At 34.2% G+C, this 22,492-nt stretch overlaps 1 protein-coding gene across 1 annotated transcript in view; it reads left to right on the forward strand.

Annotated features, from left to right (window-relative positions):
• Positions 1-22,492, forward strand: part of LOC143199611 (facilitated trehalose transporter Tret1) — an 84,964-nt gene that overhangs the window by 39,605 nt on the left and 22,867 nt on the right. Inside the window, exon 4 of the mRNA XM_076409537.1 lies at positions 2,093-2,248. Within this exon, the coding sequence (XP_076265652.1) occupies positions 2,093-2,248 (156 nt within the window). The remainder of the gene's footprint in view (positions 1-2,092; positions 2,249-22,492) is intronic.

A 22,492-nucleotide genomic window follows, 5' to 3' on the forward strand; every position in this document is an offset into this window, starting at 1 on the left:
CCTTACTAGAAAGCTACTAAAATATCTATGAAGTAACGTTATATCTCATTACTTCATAGATACTTTTATATAATATGATATAAAAATACTATTAATGTTTATATTTAATTGACTTTATTGTTAGTTGATATATGTTATATTTTAAAACATTTCGAAAATGTTTATTTTGTAGATTTTTTGTTGACAATTTAAATATATACACAGGATAAATAGAGATTTGCGTTTATACAAATACACAAACCAGATAACCCTGTAATGGCCTTTTAGAGTCGTTTTATTGATGTGTTTGAATATATATTCTAAGACCCGAGAAGCCATTTTGTTTCTTTTGATTTAATTTTTTTCCTAGTTAGTTTTCGTTTCTTATTTGTTGAATATCTTTCAGATGATGCCCGGTATGAATGAATTTTTATTATTATTTTTAAGTTTCGTAAAATACTGGCTAATTATAAGGTTTCAATTAGATATTTACAGACACACAGTGATGATACAGTTTGTTAATCAATTTAAAGCTTTCTGATAAACTATATTTTTTGTTTTGTTTTGTGGTGCGTCAATAAACAAAGATTACCGTTTTCCGACGCGCGAACACGCGACCTATAATTGTCCGTACGCGAAACAGGGAAACTCCATGGTATAGTTGACTACGTCGTCCTGGTTCATAACGGTGTCGACTGATTTGAAGGAAACCAACTGTCAGTCAGTCTCTCATGGATCGCAAATGAAATGATACGCCAAATTGCTTCGTCGGTACTTACATAGCGACCCATCTGGTATTGTGATATTTCATCATTTGCATTGGTTACAGCGAAGACGGCCATATCGCTACTTTTGTTAACATATTTACATATGTTCTTCATCGACTTCACAGAGTTACAATATTCCACATTGATGTGAGCCCCAAAAGCTTTGGATAATATTTTCCAGTGTGACACGATCCAACGATTGTCTACATCAACATTTTGTCGCCTTACCTTCACAACTATCGATCGCCCATTGTCCGCAACTGATCGCTGACGATACAATGGGTATCCATCATTTCTCGTTATGGTTTGAGCTATCAGGTCTCTGGGGTATCGCTTGGAACACTTGGTGTCAGCCATACAAGGTGAATTGTAGTTGAAAACTCGGCAAGGTCCATGTATCATGTGTTTAGTAACTACTGCCTACAATTTTGGGTCAATTGTGGGAAAGTGAGCATGAAATAGTTCTGTATAGTATGTGTAGCGCCAAATGATGTCATCTGAAAACAGCTGTTATATTTTTGAATGTTGGCCAAGAAGTGCTTAGAATCATTTCCAATTCTAGAAACTAAAGACCGTAAAGGATCTGGTGGTGGGACCAATTGTGGAAATTTTACTTTGCCTCCAGCACACTATAATCCAGTAGATTCACCAATGTATTTTAACGCCTTGCAATATTTACAAATTATTGTCATTTCCCCAATTGTTACCTATTTGTCGGCATAATAATCTATTGCCGCATCATAGTGGAATGCAGCTCGTTCAGGATCACAGGAGCACTGTGTCTGCAGAATCGCTCAATTTCATTATGTCGTGCTCGCTGCCTATCTACTTCATTGTCACTCTCTGAAGAACGCAATTGTGATATAGCAATACGACTATTTACTTGATCTGTCTCTCTTTGGTCATCAGTGCGTTTAGCACGTGAGGTAGCTCTTCGCTCATTTGATTGCTGCGACGACCTAAGTCAGGTCGTCTTCTTCTTCTTTTAACTAATCAAATTGAGAAAAGTTCTCGCGCACTTAGTAGTAAAATAATTTGTAATTAATGAAAGTGAGAAAATTTCTCGCACACTTAGCAGTAAAGTGTCACGAAAAATCAACAAAAAAGGAGCACATAATTTGAAATGTCACTATCGCAAAGGATCACCGAAGTTAAGAAAGTTCTCGCGCACGTAGATTGTCGAATTCGATCCTCGACATCAAAGAAAAAAACAAAATTGTTGTTTTTATTTGATTTCGTGCATTTTCATATTTCTTCACATTTGAACCTGCCCTGGACTCATTACCATTATCAACATATGAAACTGTCCACGTTTAATTTGTAATTGTAAGTGTTTTTTGTTCCAGGTGGACTCATTATGGATTTAACGACTCTCTCGTTAATAACTGCCGTTCTTCCGATAGTATTTCTCTTAACTTTTGTCTTTATACCAGAATCACCCGTCTATCTGGCATCGAAGAACAAAATGGTCGCTGCTAATAAGAGCCTGAGGTGGTTTAGGGGTAAGTTCACAATACTTTTAGCAACAAAATTAGTTTGTACCTGTTTGTCTATACTTCTAAAACATTTAACGTTGTTTTATTGATGTATTTCTGATGTCCTAGGAAAGAGCAATGTTTCCAAAAATTTATTATTTGTGCTAAAGACTATTCAAGTCACATTATGGACGTATTCAATGTATATATCTTCAAGTATACAAAAATAATTTTATAAAAAATTAAGTCACAAAATGCGGTCATGATACCACGTAAATTGTGCGGTACAAAAGATGGTACAGACAATACAAATGTATTTTCTCCCTTACTTGAGCAAATTAATCCATAAATACTTATTTGAGTTAACATCATTTATACAAACAATTTAAAAGATAAAACGACTTAATTTAAATATACAAAAATTTTGAGATTAAATATAGATATAAACAAATACGTACAAATGATGAATGATATGGTTATAAATTTGAAGTACGACAGGTTAGATAATATGAGATATATATAGATAAGCTTTAGACTAGGATTCAAATAGGATTGATAATTTCCTAATTATGCTTAGTTTGATTGACTATTGGTATTTTTTTGAACATGATTTTGCTACGTATCCATTTATTTAGATGACTCTGTTGTTGTAATAAACAGGTTTTTTTGATGATAAAATTCTGTGCCGTTTAGAAGAATATACGATTAGAAGTATATGTGTTTGAAAGATAGATACATCTTATTTTATCCCTGGTGTTTCCCCTCGGTGGTTCTTCTGGTGGTGGCTGAGAAGGACGACTGTTGTTGAAGGTACATATATTCAATTCAAAATAGCAGTGATACGGGAGACCTGTCAAAACGTCGCAATGTTGCTGCAGCAACTCTGAGTTTTAGTACATTTTGCCTGTGACATATAGCAAAATTTAAATATAAATAAAATAATTGAACAAATATTCTATTAAATATGATTTATTTTAATATTATAGTACATCAAATGCATTTATTATCGAAGAACTTAAAACTAAAATTAATTTTACGGCCACAACAGTTTATAGGTTAGAGTTGTTTTATTATATATACATTGAGCTTTTTTCTCTTTTTTTCTTATTAGAAAGCATATTTATGTTTTGCGTTTAGTTCTCGTTTCTTTCGATGCAATGTATCCTTTTAAAGTCATTATGATATTACTATATTTCTCTTTAGTTTGTCCTATTACTATCTGTAAATATTATAAAACTACATTTAATCCATTCTCCTTAATGCATTTGCCGTATCTGCCAGTTAATATTATTTCTCTCCTCATACATGTTAACCAAACGTTCATGTATATTGTGGACAATAACACACATACTCATTAAGCTTTCACGCTCTATAATACAATTCCCTTCAACTAAAGTATATTAATTATATACTGACCTTTAGTGGTTTCCTCTTTCATCACCCTGTCTTGGCAATCGTCAGCGCTGAATCATAAACCAACATTCATAAAGTTTTATTCAATCACTGTCACTGTTAGAAACACTAGTCAAGTTAATAGCCAAGCTGTTTATTTCTAATCAATTAAAAACTTGCTCCAGATTCTATCATTTGTCAATTTCTTCTTCAATGTGTCTGATCGAGCTCACACAAACCGAAGCTGTTATTTTCGACAATGCCTCTTGCCATAAATCCAGGCAGTTCTGGTTTGAATATCCTCCTCAACCTGAATATCTATTGTAATAATTCTTTGCATATCAAGTCAATTGGATTAAAAATGCAGTGATAGGGAGGAAGACGTAATACTCGGTGGTATAATATTCAGTAATCTGATTTACTACGTATCATTTCTCAGGATTATTAAAAAAAATAAATTACATAAAATGCAATTAAATATTTCATTTATACTTATCGAATAACAATTTGTAATAGTTCATTCTTTAACATGATTTCCTTTGATAGCGTTATAACAACGTTTGCCGGTTTATAATCCGTAATTATAATATTTTGAAGAAATTTCAGACGTTTGGCAAACGTACAACTTTTGCAGGTTCATTCCGTTACATTTTCGTACTTCTCTAACAACATTCTATCTCTTTTTAAATAAATTAGCATATATGAAATGCGATCACAATTTATTAAGTTAGTCATGTTTGTCTCATAACAGAGTAAAAGGAATAATTTAAAAATGATGTTTTGATATATCATTATATGATTTATTAAAATAATAATTGTCTGTATATTAAAGCATATTAATATATATATCAAAAATTAAGTGGGTTAGTGGGTTAACACTCACTAACCTTTTTTAAATGGTATTTAATTAAATATAATTTCCATTAAGTTTCAATAATCAATAGAGTGTTGATAAGTTTAAATTACTACACCACCGAATATTATAAAAAAAGTATCATAAGTAAGATTATTTTCAGAATTGTAATAACTTCACAGAATGTATAAGTATACATGATCTTAAGTATGCTTAACTTTTATGTAATGCATCTTTGTGTATTAAAATAGAGTACCTTCCGATAAAGCAGACACATTAATTTGTTCTTTCTACAGAAAATATAAAATACCATTTTATGTGATCACACTATTCTTAATCGCTTGTTTATCCAAAGTAGTCATAACCCTTTGATAGTTCCAACAATACGGAAATAACACAACATCTTAAATATCACTGCCTAATATTAATAATTTCTTTTATTTCTTTGTTATTTCGTTGTAATTTCGTTTTTTATAATGTTTTAACATACTCACTTGCAAATGTTTGTTTATATATTTTGTCACCGATCTGACGACTATTCCTGGTTGCTTGATTTGGGCGTACGTTGTTTTATTGGACTTTAGGCTTTATTGACATTTTAGGCCTACAATTTCTCACTCGATATAAATTGTCTACCACATATTTTGGTTAATACCACATATTCTCACCCACATTATCATTCATTTTAGGTAGAAATAAGATGCACAATATCGAGTACCAGTAACAGCCACTGCTTGACTATTCCATCTAAATGTTATTAAGGAACGTTGTGACTATATTTTTTTGGTCTCAAATAGTTTTTTTTGAGTTGCCAATATTATACCGAAATTGCAGTACATTCAAATCTAACATACATTTTAGAATCCCCCTTTACAACCTCTTAAATAAACTAGATTTTAATTAAAAATTTACACTTGGGTTGGCAAAATTAATTACGTTTAAATTAATCCAATGTTTTGTAAGCTTATTTTCTATTAGTCAACAAGCCACGCTTCGTGACTCCACGAACTTTGGGCGAAAATTAGATTAAAAGTTATCGAAATGTCACCGGACATGAGGGCTCTGAGTAGCCCGGCCGGTTTTATTTATTTCCATTTATATATAGGATTAAAAACTATTTAATGAAATTCCTTTGCCGTCCAACTATTAGAACCTACAAGTTGAAAGTCACGGTCACAACGGCACTATTTTCGTTTTTGTTTCCGACAGGGATATTACATTCGAAACTACAGCTAAAGTTTTCATATTATTTTCGCGGTTGCCAACTGAATAATGTTAAATTTAACTAACGCTCTAACTAACTTGTTTTTCCGGTATGCTACGTATGTTTGGAAAATAAAATATTTCAATTAGAGAGTTGGATTAAAATAGCTACACCGATTGAAATATATTTTTGCGATTTTAAAAATGTTTTAGGTTACCACGATATCATTTTAAACTACTCAATATGGAGTAGATCAGTCGTAATAATATGTGAGCACAAACTTGAAAATAACATACATGTATAATTATTTCAATCCACAATAAAATATTTTTAAAAATATATTACAAGACTAATATTACAAGATTAACAGTTCTAGGCACGTTTTTTTTAGTGGTATTTGCTGTAGGCCTAATACTATATTATATAGTAACGTATTTTATTTTCTTTGGAGCATATTTACTTTATTGGGTTGAGTTAAGTAAACAAGTTGTTTCGAAAAAAGTGAATTATATTAAATACAATCAATTAATTTATATTTATGGGGTGACAATTCGTAACAGTTCTCTCTTAAATATTGGTTGTGAGAATTTAATTTAAATTTAGTAAACCAGTACTTAATTACGGCCTTTGTCAATCCACTTGTTGGAACCAGATATGTTTCTTTAAAGATAAAAATGTCCTTCTTCTTCTTTGTTCTTTTCATCGCGATCACTTTAATCTAGTCACATTTTTTGCGAAGTTTTTTCGAAATATTTGACTAACATCATTCTACAATTCCCTTATTCGCTAGTGCAGTTCCGCAGCTTCTGCTGATTGTTGCAAGCATGTTTCCATATACATATTATAGATAATTTCGGAATTCAAAATCATTTAAATCTGTTTAACTTAAAGTTAAAATCTAAAATATAAGTAGTGTTATTAAAAATTGTTATCTCGTCGTTAATGGAGAACTTCTCCCATAGTAGCTCATTCTTCAATAGCTCCCATAGTAAACTGTCTTTGGGTTTCTATTTCTTTGTATTGTTAGCAGCAGCGATTAACAGAGTGCGATTAGTTTACCCTGATTGCTCACAGCTGACTATTTCATCTAGACTTGGATGTAAATAATAAAGCACTCACTTAGTAATTGGCCAATTGAAAAGTGCCCAGCCTACCATAGTTAAAATTTTTTTTTAGCAAAATTAGTTTTTTTTATTTAACATAATTCCCTTCAAGGGTGATACACATCGTTTTCAATGACTTGTGACACGGTACATTGCCTTGGTGAAGCAGCACTTTCTTTTTCTAAAATTTTGGCTATTTTTCAGCGATTTCATCTTTCAAACAGTCCAATAGCGTCATGAAATAGTCGCTGTTGATGGTCCTGCCTTTTTCAAGGTAGTCAATGAAAATTATTCCATGCGCATCCCAAAATACAGACACCACAAACTTGCCAGCCCACTTGGATGACTGTCGATTAGACTTCGGAGTGAAATGATGGAGCCATGTTTCATCCATTGTCACATGTCGATGCAAAAACTCGGGTTTATTACGCTTGATCATCTTCAAACACCGCTCCGAATCATCAACTCGTCGTTGTTTTTGGTCAAAAGTAAGATCGCGCGGCCCCCACTTTACACAGAGCTTCTTCATGCCCAAATATTCGTGAATGATATGACGTGCACGTTCAGCTGATATCTTTAGAGTGTCTGCTATTTAATTCAGTTTCCAGTTACGGTTATTCCATATTTTATGGATTTTTTTAATGTTTTCGTCGGTAACAACCTCCTTTGGGCGTCCATTGCGTTCACCGTCTTCGGTACTCATTTCGCCACGTCTAAACTTAGCATACTAATCCTTGATGGTTGATTTTCCTGGGGCAGTTGTCAACCCAAGTTTTTGCTTCATCTGTATTTTTCCCTTCAGAAAGCAATATTTTATCAACAAGCGAAATTCCTTTTTATCCATTTTTTCACAATAACAAAAGCTTCACCCAAAACGCTATAATTCACGAACTAATTATCCGACAGCAATCAAATTTATACACTTATCATTTGAGGGTTATGGCTAACTAAACAACATATGGATCTAGTAGCGTCATCTATGTGTCAGGCAGGTGACTTTTGAATTGACCTGTTACTAATTTATTAACTAACTATTTACACTGAAGTGGATCAAGGCAATGCGTTTTTCTAGGCCTTCTCAACTCGGCCTCTTGAACGTAAATGAATTATCGTAAATGGTTTATGGTGCTCTCTCTTACGATGCTCTCTATGCAGCTATGCATAGTAGCGTGGCCGCTATACAACTCCATTTGAAAGAATACACCCCCCCCCATATTAATTAACTTTGAGAAATATTTTTTTTATTTGGCACAATATTTTTTCACACTCTTTTAATGGAATATGAACAATAACATCTTGACATTTATTGTTCTGTTTATAAACGGCGCCAAAAACATTTTCAACTAATCTACTACCCTTATCCGTACTAATTGAACTCGATATGTATCGGATGGCCTAGACCCATATTTATTTTCCTAACATGTAGTTCACATAAATTTGTACATGTCGCGTTATGATTATCATCGGAAAAGTGCAATGAGCGAATCACCTTGGAAATAGAATTTTATTTCAATATGATCTTAAATAATTAAATCTTTGCTTTGGTGAAAGACAATTGTTAACATGTATGAGACTGTTAAAAGTGCTTCGAATTAAGTCGCCATCAAAATATGACAAATAGACAAGAGGTATTTTTAACCTGTATTCGTTATTATTATGATGACAGGAAATTCCAAATTCGAAATTGTGGACATTATTGTTTTAGTTCAGTCTGGTTCTCTCTGGTTCAGTCTCAGGTACATATAATTTTAATTCTGCTTGAGCGCCATCAAAGATCTTTATAATTAATTCAAAATAACAAAAATATTCTCGAAGTTCAACCCATTATTTAGATTCACCGTTAAATTTTGGAAGAAGTTAGATGTAATTTTAACTTATAATCGTCACTATTGTGGTTACAAAACATTCTAAAAGTGACCTTAATATTCCCCATGTTATAATAGATTTTTTTCAAAATGGCATGTTTCATCTTTCTCTTTATCAAGCGTATATCGTTCTAATTTATTTTGCACTTGTTTCCTCTGTCCATTCTCACATTTGCTAATGAAAATGATAAAAATACCTCAGACATTTCATATAATATCTCATTAAAATTAAGAATTTCTTTAAGCTCACATCTTAGACAATAATATCCTTCAGTACCATTTAACGAGTGTTCAGGAGTTAGGAGTTTTAAATACTTTTTCAAAATTGTCATCTGCGATACGCCTTTCTGACTTAAGCCACTGCTCTTTCTCATCCGGTGATGTCATGATGAAAGGAATATAAACCATAATGAAACCGTATAATTCTTATACATCTGCTTTAATAGGATAGGGATAGTAACAGGATTGCTTGCTTGCCCACTTGCTTCTTTCTTCATGACTCGAAGGAACGAAAATGTTAATAAAACAGGTTCTTCGGTAGTTTCCATAGTAAACTACCTTTGGATCCCTTTTATTTGTTGTATTGTTAGCACCAGCGATTCACAGACTGACACTAACTTTTGCCTTGATTACACTAGCTGACAATTTCATCTAGATTTTCATGTAAATAATAAAGCACTCACTGTACTTGCTACGAATTAGGGTGATGATTTTTTCTAGGTTAAACTTTAGTCCGCTCTCCCCCTATTTTCCAAGAACCTTACCCCATCAACGGATTTACACATGTTCTCATCCATTAACCGTAGTTCGGTCCCAACCACCACAGAGTCAAAATGTGTTTCTCCCTTGTCGAAGACAACTCTCTAGAAATATTACAAAAAATACATCTCTATTTTATTACGGTCAACTTTTAATTAACGGTCTCAAAGAATAACGTATTACGGCGATACGGTCAACCTAAAGTAAACTGAATACGTGCCGGGAAACAAAGAACTTTCCAAGTTTCGCCCTTATAATTGGACAGCGAAAACTTGCAAAGTTTTTGGAAAAATACATTAGAAATATGAAACGAAATGGATCCAATTTCATTTATGAATGAAAACAATGTGTTAAAAGCAACTAATCAGCAGTTGAACCAAAAACTGTTGGAACTAAGTAATGATATTGCAGCTATGTGTAGATTACATATGCAAGGTCCATTACAAAATATCTGGGAGACGCCAAGAGATCGAGAAAATTATATAGAAGAGTATTTCACTGATGAAGACAAACTAGAACAAGGCGAACGATCCGAATGGGCAGAAGTGAAAAATAAAAATAGGAAGAAGTTCCAGATTCACTGTAAGGTTAATGTAAGCAATATTGGTAATTTTAACCTATTCAGAACACAGATAAAAGGAGTAGCCAATAACCAAGTATAGTTCAAAGTTCTGTCAAATATTAACGTTAGCGATATTTGTACATATGAAATAGATTATAGAAGTATAAAGTAATGTCTCATTCAAATGAAACAAAATAAAGAGACGATGGATAATCCATTTAATAAACACATATCAACTAGATAGTGACAAGTGGTACAGAAGTAGTTATTAAATGTGAACTAGTAGCTCATGGACATCAAATCGCGAAATTATTTGAAAAACTGCTGTTAAAGTGTATTAATCTACTTACAAAGATACCAGATTTCCATTTTGGATTTCCAAATCACCACTCGACAATCGATCAAGTGCACAGGGTAACAGAGGTCGTTGAAAACGCATTCGAAGAAAAGAAACACCGCGCTGCAATATTCCTGGGCGTCTCACAAGTTTTTGACTGGGTACAGCATTTTGGATTAATCTACAAAATGAGAAAATGGCTACCGCGGAATTACTGCCGACCACAATCACATCTTTTCGAAAGAAAATTTAGAGTCTGGTTGAAGGGCATTTTCAACACTTAAACCTATTACGGTTAGGGTTCCACAAGGTCGTGTCTTGGGACCACTCTATACTGTATACTGTATACTGTTCTATACTGCTGCTATCCCAAAAACAAAAGAAACAATACCTGGAGCATAGCAAAGGATATATTTCTATATAAGACTGTATAAAAAGTACAAGTAGCAATCAACAAGATCAATAAGTAATTGACTAGAGACCGGAAAATACAGCTTAATTACTCCAAATCTGTCCATGTTAATTTTGCGTTGCGGCGAAATGACAAAAACCTAATTATACCACTAGACGAATGCCCGATCCCTCAATCAGCATCATCATGTTAGACAAAAAGCAGAGCAGATTAGACCCAAAGTCAAGCAACTATACTATTTAGTTAGAAGATACTCTGGAGTTGACCAAAAATCAAAGATATAGGTTTATCAGTCAATAATAAAGCCAATTTGGCTCTATAAGTTGCAAATATGGGGTAACACTAAATCATCAAAAACAACTGGTAATCCAACGCACCCAAAACAAAGTTCCCAACGATTAATTATCAATGCTTATCGCTACGTAACTAACGAAGAACTGCATAATGACCTCGAAACCAAATAGATACATGAAGTGATCAAAGATTTCACCTTAAAACCTGAAATAAGATTGCTAAATCACAGCAACGTGGAAGCAATAGAGCTTCTGGTCCGAACAGACCCCACGAACTTGTTTAGTGAATAAGTATATTCTTAACTTTAGCTTAAGTGGATTAGTTTTATTTTAATTTGGGAAATACATCGCGATAATCCCGTTCTCGCCTTGCTTATTTTTATTATATATTTTAAAGTCTCCTTTTACCAACTAGGGTGTTTATCTGGAGTGGACCTACAGTCCTCCTGGGCTTCGAACTACGGTCCACGGCATTAAGCCTATCCAGCCTGGTTACTGGCGTGACTGGGATTATTTTCCTAGTCGGATTTTGCACTCTTGCCTAGAGTAATCACAAATATAAATTTATGACTATGCCCCAGCAGTATTTGAACCCGCTATTATCGTAACAGTAGGTGGACCGTCCTGTCGCCTTTACCGCTGCGTCACCAAGCCGGCTCGCCTTGCTTGTGTATACATTAAACATATTGTGTGTACAAGTACAACAGAATAGTAGTATTAAATCAATTTGAATATTGAGATTGTGCGAAGTATGTCTAATGTGATATGTAATTAATAAAGAAAAATTCATTAACCGTGGGAAGACTATTCCGTAAAATAACTAAGATTCGTCGTACGGCGAGAGTGGTAAAAATTGTTCCAGAAAGGGTACTCTCTGCCCTAAATATAAATTTACAAACGCGACCATCGATGGCCGCTGCCAATTAAAGAAAACTCCCTAACACCTAGTAAATATTGTGATATGATCTATATGTTGTTCAAAGGCACTCATTAATTCAAAGGCACTCAGAAAATGTCCTGGCAGTCTATTACGTATCCTAATGCCTTAATTTTTTTATCAATTGAGCTTTGCAGAACTCAGCTTTGATAGCTGTTGTAAAATACCATGTAATCATGAACTTTAAAAGCACTTGCCTGCATACGATTTGGTTGTTTAATAATTTCAGAATTTTTTACCGATAATAATGAACTTGATCCACTGCATAAGTGGCTAATACCTGGGATATTGTGGAAATACTATAAACATTCGCTGCATTCATGCAGAAAGCTAAAAATACATCCATTTGAGACACCTTTTAGTACAGAAATTAACAAAATAAATGTTTGGGTTAATTATATGTTTAAATTACGCCCTTCTTGAGTCAAAAACTTTTATATATATTGTTAAAATTGTTAGTTCATAACTTTCGATAAGGAAAAAATCCTTTTCAAAATATGGATACATCGTATACACACATATAAGGATTTGTAATTTTGAATCTTGAATTTATACATTTTTTGTGCCATAGCTTGGCGTGTTAAGGTTGAGCCAGCACAAATAGAACCGTTTTCTATTATTTACGCGTTGAAGTAGTCTGAAAGTTTTTCATTATTATGTACCGTGAGTATTCTCGACTGAGATAGTCTGGACGTTTTTTCTTATAGTTTATTCTTATTGATGGCGCTTTATACTTAATTCGTTAGAGCGGAAAAAAACGACGAAAACGTAAGCAGAAGACAATAGGGCGCCTTAAATGGCCACTATTATGTGGAATAAAGGGGGAAAGATATATCTCGAAAAGGAAAAATGTTACGCTCATATTGCATTAGGGTTTCCTTTGTTAGACTTATTCTTGTTATGTTAATGATTATGTGATTTATATGAAAATTTATATATATTATATATAATATCATTTATTATTATTGTTATTATCAATATTAACATCAATACTTTGAATTACACTGTTATGACTTATAGAGGGATATCGTGCTGTATTACTTCATTAAAACGTGGTACGGAGCATCAACAATGGCACGCAGTTTTTTTTTGTTCTGGCCTAAAAACCAGGTGGTGGAATGCATGACGCATACCTGGTCGCGGAGACTTGCCCTGGAGTGACAAGTTGGACCGGGTTATGTGGGACTGCCTCTGGGCTTACCAATACACTAAACCGAAACCGCCTCACAGTTGACCCCTATAGATCACTACTGCTACTGCATTAAATTTGGGGATATGGCACCCGCTGATCGGGCAGCCGTTATTGGGCACGAGGGCCCGGCGATTCTATTGATTCGCGAACCTGTGTTAACACACAACTGGATACTGTTGTATGGGGGCAAAAGTTATGACTGTAGCTATGGATGAGGTCGTTTCAGCCTGGAAAAATGGGAGAGCTTAGCGGTGACGCGGTGCTAAGCTCCCAGCATGTCGATCAGCTCGCGAACAAGCGCGTTTTCAGAAGAACTTGAGCTGAGTTGTTGTTTGTGGAATGATTGAGATATGAAGTGCTTGATTTCTGGAGTGTCAGTTTCCCTATTAATTTGATTATTTCTGACAAACCATGGAGCGTTTAATATTCTCCTGAGGAGCTTATTTTGGAAAACTTGAAGCCGTTTGACCTGGTTGGGTGTAACAAACTTGAAGTAGACATTAGATACGTAGAGGAGTACGGACCGAATTAACATCTTGTAAAATAAGCCTTTGATGGAGATGGGAAGTCTGCTAGAAGGGCAGATCAGAGAAGATAGCAGGTTTGCTATCCCCGAACCTTTTTGGATTGCTTTCTGGATTTGGGAATGCCAACCGAACCGCCGGTCGAAGTGAAGACCTAGATACGTGACGTTATCCAGCCATGGAATTAAATGTCACGCAGTACTTTGTTTTGGAACCGTTGAATTTGGTGGCTGAATACCGTATGAACCCAATTTAGCCTAAAAGGAGGATTTGAATTGTACAGTTCTTAATATCCAAGGATATCCTCCTATAAGATAATACATTTAGTTTAGTATAAGTCCAAGTAATTTTTGTTTACCAAGAATGTGCTTCTTAGCATCGCCTGGGAGATTAGATTATTATTAACATTTAATGGTGGGTATGTTGGCCAATTCAATGTAAAACTTATATGGTTAGGTTTTGTTTTGTTGGCTTTAATACACTAATAATATCGGTGGATTGCTCAGAAAGTCCCACAAGAAAAACTACGACTACTCATACAAATATTGCTAGTATAATAGCTACGGTTTATATAACACATTATGCTATTTTATCTTAGGAGTCTTTTCAAACTACGAATCGAACCTTTACTAGAGCTACAGTACAAAGATGCTGGAACTCGGGGATGCACTAAACAAACTTTTTGAAATAAAAAGTGTCTTTTTCAGTCTTCCTCCTGTTCTTTCTACCCTTTACTATTTTTTTTATCTGCCCTATACTATTGTTTAACTATACAAGAGGCCGCATGTACGCAACACCTAATAGAGCGACATACCAAAGTTTAATTATACTTATATTTCATCTACAAGTAAACAATAAATTGAAATTGAACTGAAAGAGCTAATAAATATGAAACAAAGTCAAGGAATTCAAAACTATTTAGAAAACTTAACGCCAACTGATGCAACAGAATATTCTCTGTGGAAAGTAACAAAAGAAATTAAAAAACCTCAACAACATAATCCACCCAATAAAATTGACAACAATACCTAGGCTAGGAACGATAAAGATAAAGCGGAAGTTTTCTCTAAACACTTAAAAACCGTATTTAATCCGTACCCATCTGGAATACCCGTAACAGAAAATATCATAATTGACTTTCTTAACACTCCGTTTCAAATGGATCTGCTAAATAAGAAACTAACTGTTAAGGAAGCAAAACAAACAATACTTAAATAAATCAATGATAAAAAAGCTCCCGGTTTTAACCTAATTACTGGAAGAATCTTGAACACACAGGGTGAAATTTAATAATTTCTAGAATAAGTTGGAATAGTTATTAGAATAAGTTAAGATAGACTTTAAAAGAAGTTAGAATAGTATCTAGAATAAGATTTAGATTATAAATTGTACTGCAGATCACTTATTGAAGTGATCTTCCACATGTTAGGATGGTTATATTATATAACAGAAATCAAACAATAATACTTATTGCCCACGGGCATATTGTTGACATTCCAAGAGATTAATAAAAGTAAAAAAAACTTGATGTCCTCAACCTCTGCATCGAGCGGTGAATTATGTGACCAATCTCCAGTTTCGGTCTTCCACCTTTCGAACGACATCGCCTTTTCTCAATAAGAATGGGTTACGGACTGGAATACTGGAATAATAGTAATACTCTAGTCGGCGACAATACTCATCGGTTGATGGGATTCTTGCGAGAGATCGATTATTATCAAAAAATTAACTTATATGAATCGTTCCCTTAACTGTCAATAACTGTTTGTATTTGTGTCTATTAACTGTTCACCCCTGTTCCTGTCATCCTGAACGTTGATAGTTCATTTTATCTATGCATACTTTACTTACTAAAAATTACACAACATCCTCATTTAAAACCCCTAAACATGCTCCAATTATTTAAAAATAGCGGCTTTCCTCTCAAAGTACAATAATAATGTCTATCTATTCACCCCCCTCCATATAAGTTCAACTAAAGTCTGTAGCGGTTTATATAAATCATCGTTGTACAGTTGTACTTTTTAGAAATTCGTGTCAGAAATTCTTATTTGGTTTGCTACAACAGCTTCAAATAATGGCGTGAAATTTTGACGCTTTGGTATTTTTGGTTTAGTGTTAGAAAACGTGGCTTTATTCAATTGCGTCATTAGCTTACTTAGGAAACTAGAAAGTATTACTAGAATATTAGAAAACTTAAATTTACCGTTTTAAAAATATATTTTATTGACTATTTCGTTAAACAACTGTCGATTTTTGGGACCATCATTCTTCTACAATCATTGGCGTTTACAGAGTAATAGTTAGTGTTCATTATTTTAACACTTGATTTTCTGATTTCAACAATATTCTTCCTCGGCAAAACACAGTGTGTTACCAATAAATGCAAGTATTTGTTACTCATATTTTTAAAAATAGCAAGATTTAGCTTTAGGAAACTATAAGAATAAAAGCCATCTTAACTTGTTAACTAATAGTTAATATTAACCGTTCGAATAACCTAAAAAGTTTTAACCAAGTTGTTTTATCTAACAATTAACTTTAATCTAACTGCACCTACTAATAAACAACTACAAATAAGCTATTTTCCGCTCAATCAGTGTTCGAACATTTGCAAGATCAGATTTTTTTTGGCGTTTATTATTATTAGCGTTTGACACGTCTAATGATATTATGCATATTCAGAAGACTGGACGCTTCCGTTTTGACGTGGTTCTGGAGTCTTCTTTGATGGGCATCTTCAAAGCTCCTGATAGTATCCGTAAACATATCAATTTCTAGGTCGTAATGGAGATAATAAACGCGTACATAGCAAGGCGCATTCACAATGCACTTCAACACCTTATTTAGGAACTTTTGAATCATTTAGACATTGGAATCATTTGCGCAGCCCAACAGCTGAATTCCATAGCTCTGATCTCGTCGCAGTATCTGCTGATATACAATAAATTGTTGTTGTAAATTAGTAAGATAGCTCGAGGTTTCGGCCAAGCAACCAGCACATTTTCTTGAATTTCATGTTGAGTTAATCGCGTTTCTTTTTTATATGCTCCTTCCATCTGAGCTTTGCATCCAGAATTGTGCCATGGAATTTTGCTGTGTTGGCATATGGCAACAACATTGGTATGCCATTAATAAAGTCACATTTTGGCATGATGCTCTTCTTTGTGAATTCAATGTGTGTAGATTTTGCTTAATTTAATTTAACTTGCCATTTTTAGTCCATATATCATCCATACATTATCAAGAGTAGATGGTTGTTTGCGGGTTGAGCTCTTTACAGTCTCTGATATTACTAATATTGCCATATTATCAGCAACGATAGCAATTGTACTATATAATATTGTCGGGAGAATACTGACTTAAGAGAGGATTCCTTGAGGCACGTCAGCCCTTGTCAATTAGGATCAGAGTATGTCCCTTCATGTTTAACACGGAAGTATCGATTAATCAAATAAGATTTTAACAGCAGGTACAAATGTTTAGAGTTCATAGGAGGCTTTCCATACTCTGTCAAAAACCTGTGCAAGTTTGGGGAAGACAGCAGAGCACTTATCTTTATTCTCTAAAAATTTTTCCATTACATCTGTAATCCGATGTACTTGGTCAATTGTTGCGTAGGCATTCCTGAAGCTGTCCAAACTGGTAAGATGGTATCAGCTTTCGTTGGTCGAGTATATGTTTGAAGTGTTTCGCAATGAATTTCTCAAAGATTTTAACTGACAATAAAGATATAGGGCGGTATGATTTAACTTCCCTTAGATTTTAACTAGGTTTTAATATCATTATGACTTCAGCAACCTTCCATGGATCTGACACACACAGCTTAACCGAATGCAAGCATTTAACAGGTTGGTTAATTTAACGAAGAGCTTTCTTTGGGGTCTTCTAGGAATGCATGGAATTCTTAGAATTATTAACTAAATAATTGTTAATTGACAGATTACTGTGTTGGTCACCATCACTGTATTGTACGGGCATACTATGCATTTTTTTACAATGCAGTTGAGTTGAGTTGACAGTACAATTGAGTGTAGTTTGTCAAGCATATTACTGCAGTGGTTAAAAGGAAGCATCCAAGGCATTTATTTCTTTGTAACCAAAAATATAAGGACAACTGGCTGATTTTGAGATGATAAATATTTTCAGAGAGGAAAATGAAATGGCCCTAATAAACAAAATTGTCATCGACAATTATATCGTCAAAAAATGACTGCTTATTATTGCGATTTTGTGATCACGGTGGTATTAGCCCAAATTTCTTCTAAAGTATGCTTTATTTAAATCTTTATTTAAATCTAAAGTATTTCTTCTATTTTAGTTTATCAATTATTAGATGCTTGATATTTTATCAGCATATTTTATATGCTCATCAGCGATATCTATTGGTGAAAATACGAAATATGTATCTAAGCAACTGCTAAATTGAATGGTTTTTGACATTTCTCTCTATAAAGTAACAGTTTTTCATATAGTATTATTGAATTATTCAGTGTTTACACACGTTACTTGTTTCATTTGACGAAAGTTGCTGTCGAATTCCATAAAACGATTTAAGAAACTTGTGATTGTTGTAAAGCCTTCTGATTGTGAATTTAATAACAAAAAACGAGTGCTAAAAAAAATTTAATGAATTGCTAGATTTGTTGGATGAAAATCCAGCCCAAATTCTCAAAGAACTTTAAGAAAGATTGACATTTGATAGAATCACTGTCTTCAGGCTTTTACATGTGATGGGAACAATCAAAAGGGAAAATGCCAGGCAAAAGAAGAATAGTTTTCTTTGGCATACTGTAACCAGCGATGAAAAGTGGATAATGGATACCTAAGGATTTCATTGAATTCATGGCCATTCAGCATGGAAATTAAGTATTGCTGTTCATATGGTGGTATCAGCAATCTGTAGTGTATCACGAGTTGTTAAAATTAAATTAAAATCAAATTTAATTATCACTCTACTGACTGAACGGCTGACTGTTGCAAAAAAGACCAGACATAGCGAGTAATAGACACAGAGTTATCCTTGTATCACAGACAATGTTAACGCTTGGCCATATTTTGTGACAATTGAGAAATATCGTTGTCGCATTGAACAGGAATTTTTGCAGCAGTCAACGAACTCACAAAACCTAGTGATACCACTTTATCGGAATGATGCATAGTTTGGTTGAGACACACTTTGGATATGCTGAACTGAGAAAATGAACCGCAGTTTGGATCGCTGCCAAACTAACGTCTTTGTTTGGATACGATGTCGGTTACAAAAGGATGGAATGTTCTTAACTATTATTATATATTGCAGTGATTTTTCTCAATAATTGAATATCTCCCTTTTTAAAATTGAAAATTGATCAATATAACACATTTAACTAATTAGCAAGTGCATTTTGGCGATAGGGAATTGAGTAATAAATTCTAAGAAAAAATTACGTTGACACTGATTGACATCACTTCACTAGCGATGTAATGCGGATCATCGAACAGTGTTATTCAGCATATATACCTGTTGCGTTGCGGCGAAATGACAAAAACCTAATAATATCACTTGACGGATGTCCGATTCCTCAAACAGAATCAGCCAAATACCTCGGAATATATCTCGATGGTAGGTTAAATTGGAAACATCATTTTAGACAAAAAGCAGAGCAGATTAGACATAAAGTCAAGAAACTGTATTGGTTAGAAATATGGGGTTGCACTAAGACATCAAACCAACTAGTAATCCAACGGACCCAAAACAAAGTTCTACGATTAATTACCAATGCTTATTGCTACGTAACCAACGAAGAGCTCTACGATGACCTCGAAATCAAATGAATACCCGAAGTGGTCCAAGATTTCGCCATAAAACATGAAATAAGGTTGCTAAATTACAGCAACGTGGAAGCGGTACAGCTAATGGATAACACGCAAGAAATCAGAAGATTGAAGCGAACCAAACCACACGAGCTTATATAGTGTATAAGTGTATTCTTAACTTTAGCTTACGTAATTAATTTTATATTAATTTGGGAACTGCATACTGATGTATTAATCTCGCGCTAGTCTTGTTTATGTATTACTGCAAGTACAAAATAACAGTAATAATAAATTATTTAATTTTTTATTAAATTTAAATTAATTAAATTTTAATTAATTATTAAATTTTAATTTAATTTGTAAACTAAGACTGTACTAAGCATATCTAATGTTGGATGTAATTAATTTAAGAAAATATATCCCTCTAAAATATGATCGTATTTAAATCAGTTCGATCTGTATATAGAACAATTAGTTGAATTCTAGACTTACTTTTTCATCATGTCAGTTTGTAATTAAATACTATTCATAGACTAGCAGGAAAATAAACGGCATATAATATTCCTGCGCTGCTATAAAAATAAATAAATAAGGATATTATACCTTCTAATGAAGGAATTGTCCGATTGGAACTACTGCCACTCTGAGGGGATAATCCCCGGCGCTTAAACGGAGAGAACTTATTCGGCTTTTTGCATTTGTGCCAGTCACTACGTGAAACGTCGACTGAAACTGAAACGGAATTATCTTTTCTCGACGATGCCCGGGTAAATATTAAGTAAATCTCGGCGTATTCGCACGGCTGGTCCAGTATAATTGGTTTAAAACCGGTGAAATATCGTATTATTTCGGCGCTATGCTCTTACGGATCTAATTCGGTTAGCGTCCGTCGATTAGTCGGACTATAAGAAAACCGAACCCCGGATAAGTCTTCTAGAAAATTGAAAAAGATTATCAAATAACACGCGTTGAATAATAGATTTTGCTTTCGATTAGAAGATATGGATAATGATCAGTCTTGTATTTTCTATCGGCCAATTTACCATATATTATGTTTTTCTTATTATTAACAGGCCAATTGAAAAGTCCCCGCCATACCATAGTAAAACACATTTTTTTGGCAAAATTAGTTTTTCCCTTCAAGGGTGATACACCGATTATAGTGACCCTCCAACTTTCCAATACTATTTTTGTAGTACGATTTGTCTTTTGCTTCAAAATAGGCCTCAATCTCGGGGATCACCTCTTCATTAGATGAAAATTTCTTCCCAGCGAGCATTCTTTTGAGATCTGAGAGCCAGATCTGGAGAATACGGTAGATGAGGAAGCAATTCGAAGCCCAATTCGTGGATTTTTGGCATCGTTTTCACTGACTTGTGACACGGTGCATTGTCTTGGTGAAGCAGCATATTCTATTTCTTCAAATGCGGCGATTTCATCCTCCAGACAGTCCAATAACGCCATGAAATAGTCGCTGTTCATGGTCCTTTCTTTTTAAAGGTAGTCAATGAAAATTTTTCGATGCGCATCTGAAAATACAGACGCCATAAGCTTGCCAGCCGACGGTTGCGTTTTCCCACGCTTTGGAGCGGGTTCATCGGTGCAGTCCACTCGGATGACCGTGGATTGGACTTCGGAGTGAACTGATGAAGACACATACCAACGCAAAAACTTGGGGTTATTACGCTTGATCATCTTTAAACACTGCTTCGAATCATCAACTCGTCGTTGTTTTTGGCCAAAAGTGAGCTAGCGCGGCACTCACTTTACACAGAGCTATTTCATACCCAAATATTCGTGAATGATATGATGTACATGTTCAGTTGATATCTTTAGGGTCTGCTATTTCATTTAATTTCAGTTTACGGTCATTCAAAATCATTTTGTTGAATTTTTAAATGTTTTCGTCGGTAACAACCTCTTTTGGGCATCCACTGCGTCCACCGTCTTCTGTGCTCATTTCACCACCTTTAAATTTAGCATACCAATACTTGATGGTTGATTTTCCTGGGGCAGTGTCCGGAAATTCGGCATCTAGTCAAGTTATTGCTTCAACTGTATTTTTTTCCTTCAGAAAGCAATATTTTATTAACAGGCGAAATTCCTTTTAATCCATTTTTTTCACAATAACAAAAGTTGCTTCACTCAAAATGCTATAATTCACAAACTAATTATCCGATAGCTGTCAAATTTATACACGCATCTTTTGAAGGTTAAAAACATATGGATTTAATTCTAGTAGCACCATCTATGTGTTAGGCCGGGGACTTTCAAATTGACCTGTGAGGTGTCTGGAAATACTGATTTTTTCCTATATTTGTGGAAACATGATGATACAGTGTCGAAATAAAATAATAATTTAAGTTGAACAGCGATTGCATTATATGGGCAGGGTATTCTTCGCAATTCTTGCAACGTGTGGCCGAGCCCTGTCATATTAGAAAATTACTTTGTGTGTGTCAATCGGTCTTACTTTTTTTGCAACTGTACGCGATAAATTGGGAAAAATATCAAACAGTCAGGAACAATAACAACTGATATATTCAGAATTATAAGAAGAAAGAACTGTCAGAAAAAAGAAGTCAGAAAACACTGACCAAAAACCTACCTGGAACGGCCCAGAAATACATCTTTCTTAAAGCACTGAACAGCCCTCTCTTGTTCCGATCCTTAAACGACTCTGTATAAATCAGAGCGGGACAATACCCAGTAAGTAAACCATATGGTCCTCACCAATGTACCAAATTGCCTACACAACAATACATCATTTAGTCTGCTCAATTGATATCGGTAAACATTAATAATAACAATTTTATTCGATTTTAGCAATTGCCAATATTTAATACCTTGCTGATCTCGTCATATCTACAGCAAGTTTATTTATTTCGCTTTGTTGTCATCCTAGTTTCATGTCTCAAGTCGAAGTCTCTCAGGCTCAAATATATATTTGCACACTGGAAACTTACGGAAGGCATTATAGCAAATATGCGTGGAATACAATGATAATTTACATTGACAATTGAAACTATCTACGTCCAA

The sequence above is a fragment of the Rhynchophorus ferrugineus genome, unplaced genomic scaffold (assembly GCF_030347505.1).
Source record: "Rhynchophorus ferrugineus isolate W39M unplaced genomic scaffold, kcgeb_rfMv2 rfM7, whole genome shotgun sequence".
NCBI classification, from domain to species: domain Eukaryota; kingdom Metazoa; phylum Arthropoda; class Insecta; order Coleoptera; family Curculionidae; genus Rhynchophorus; species Rhynchophorus ferrugineus.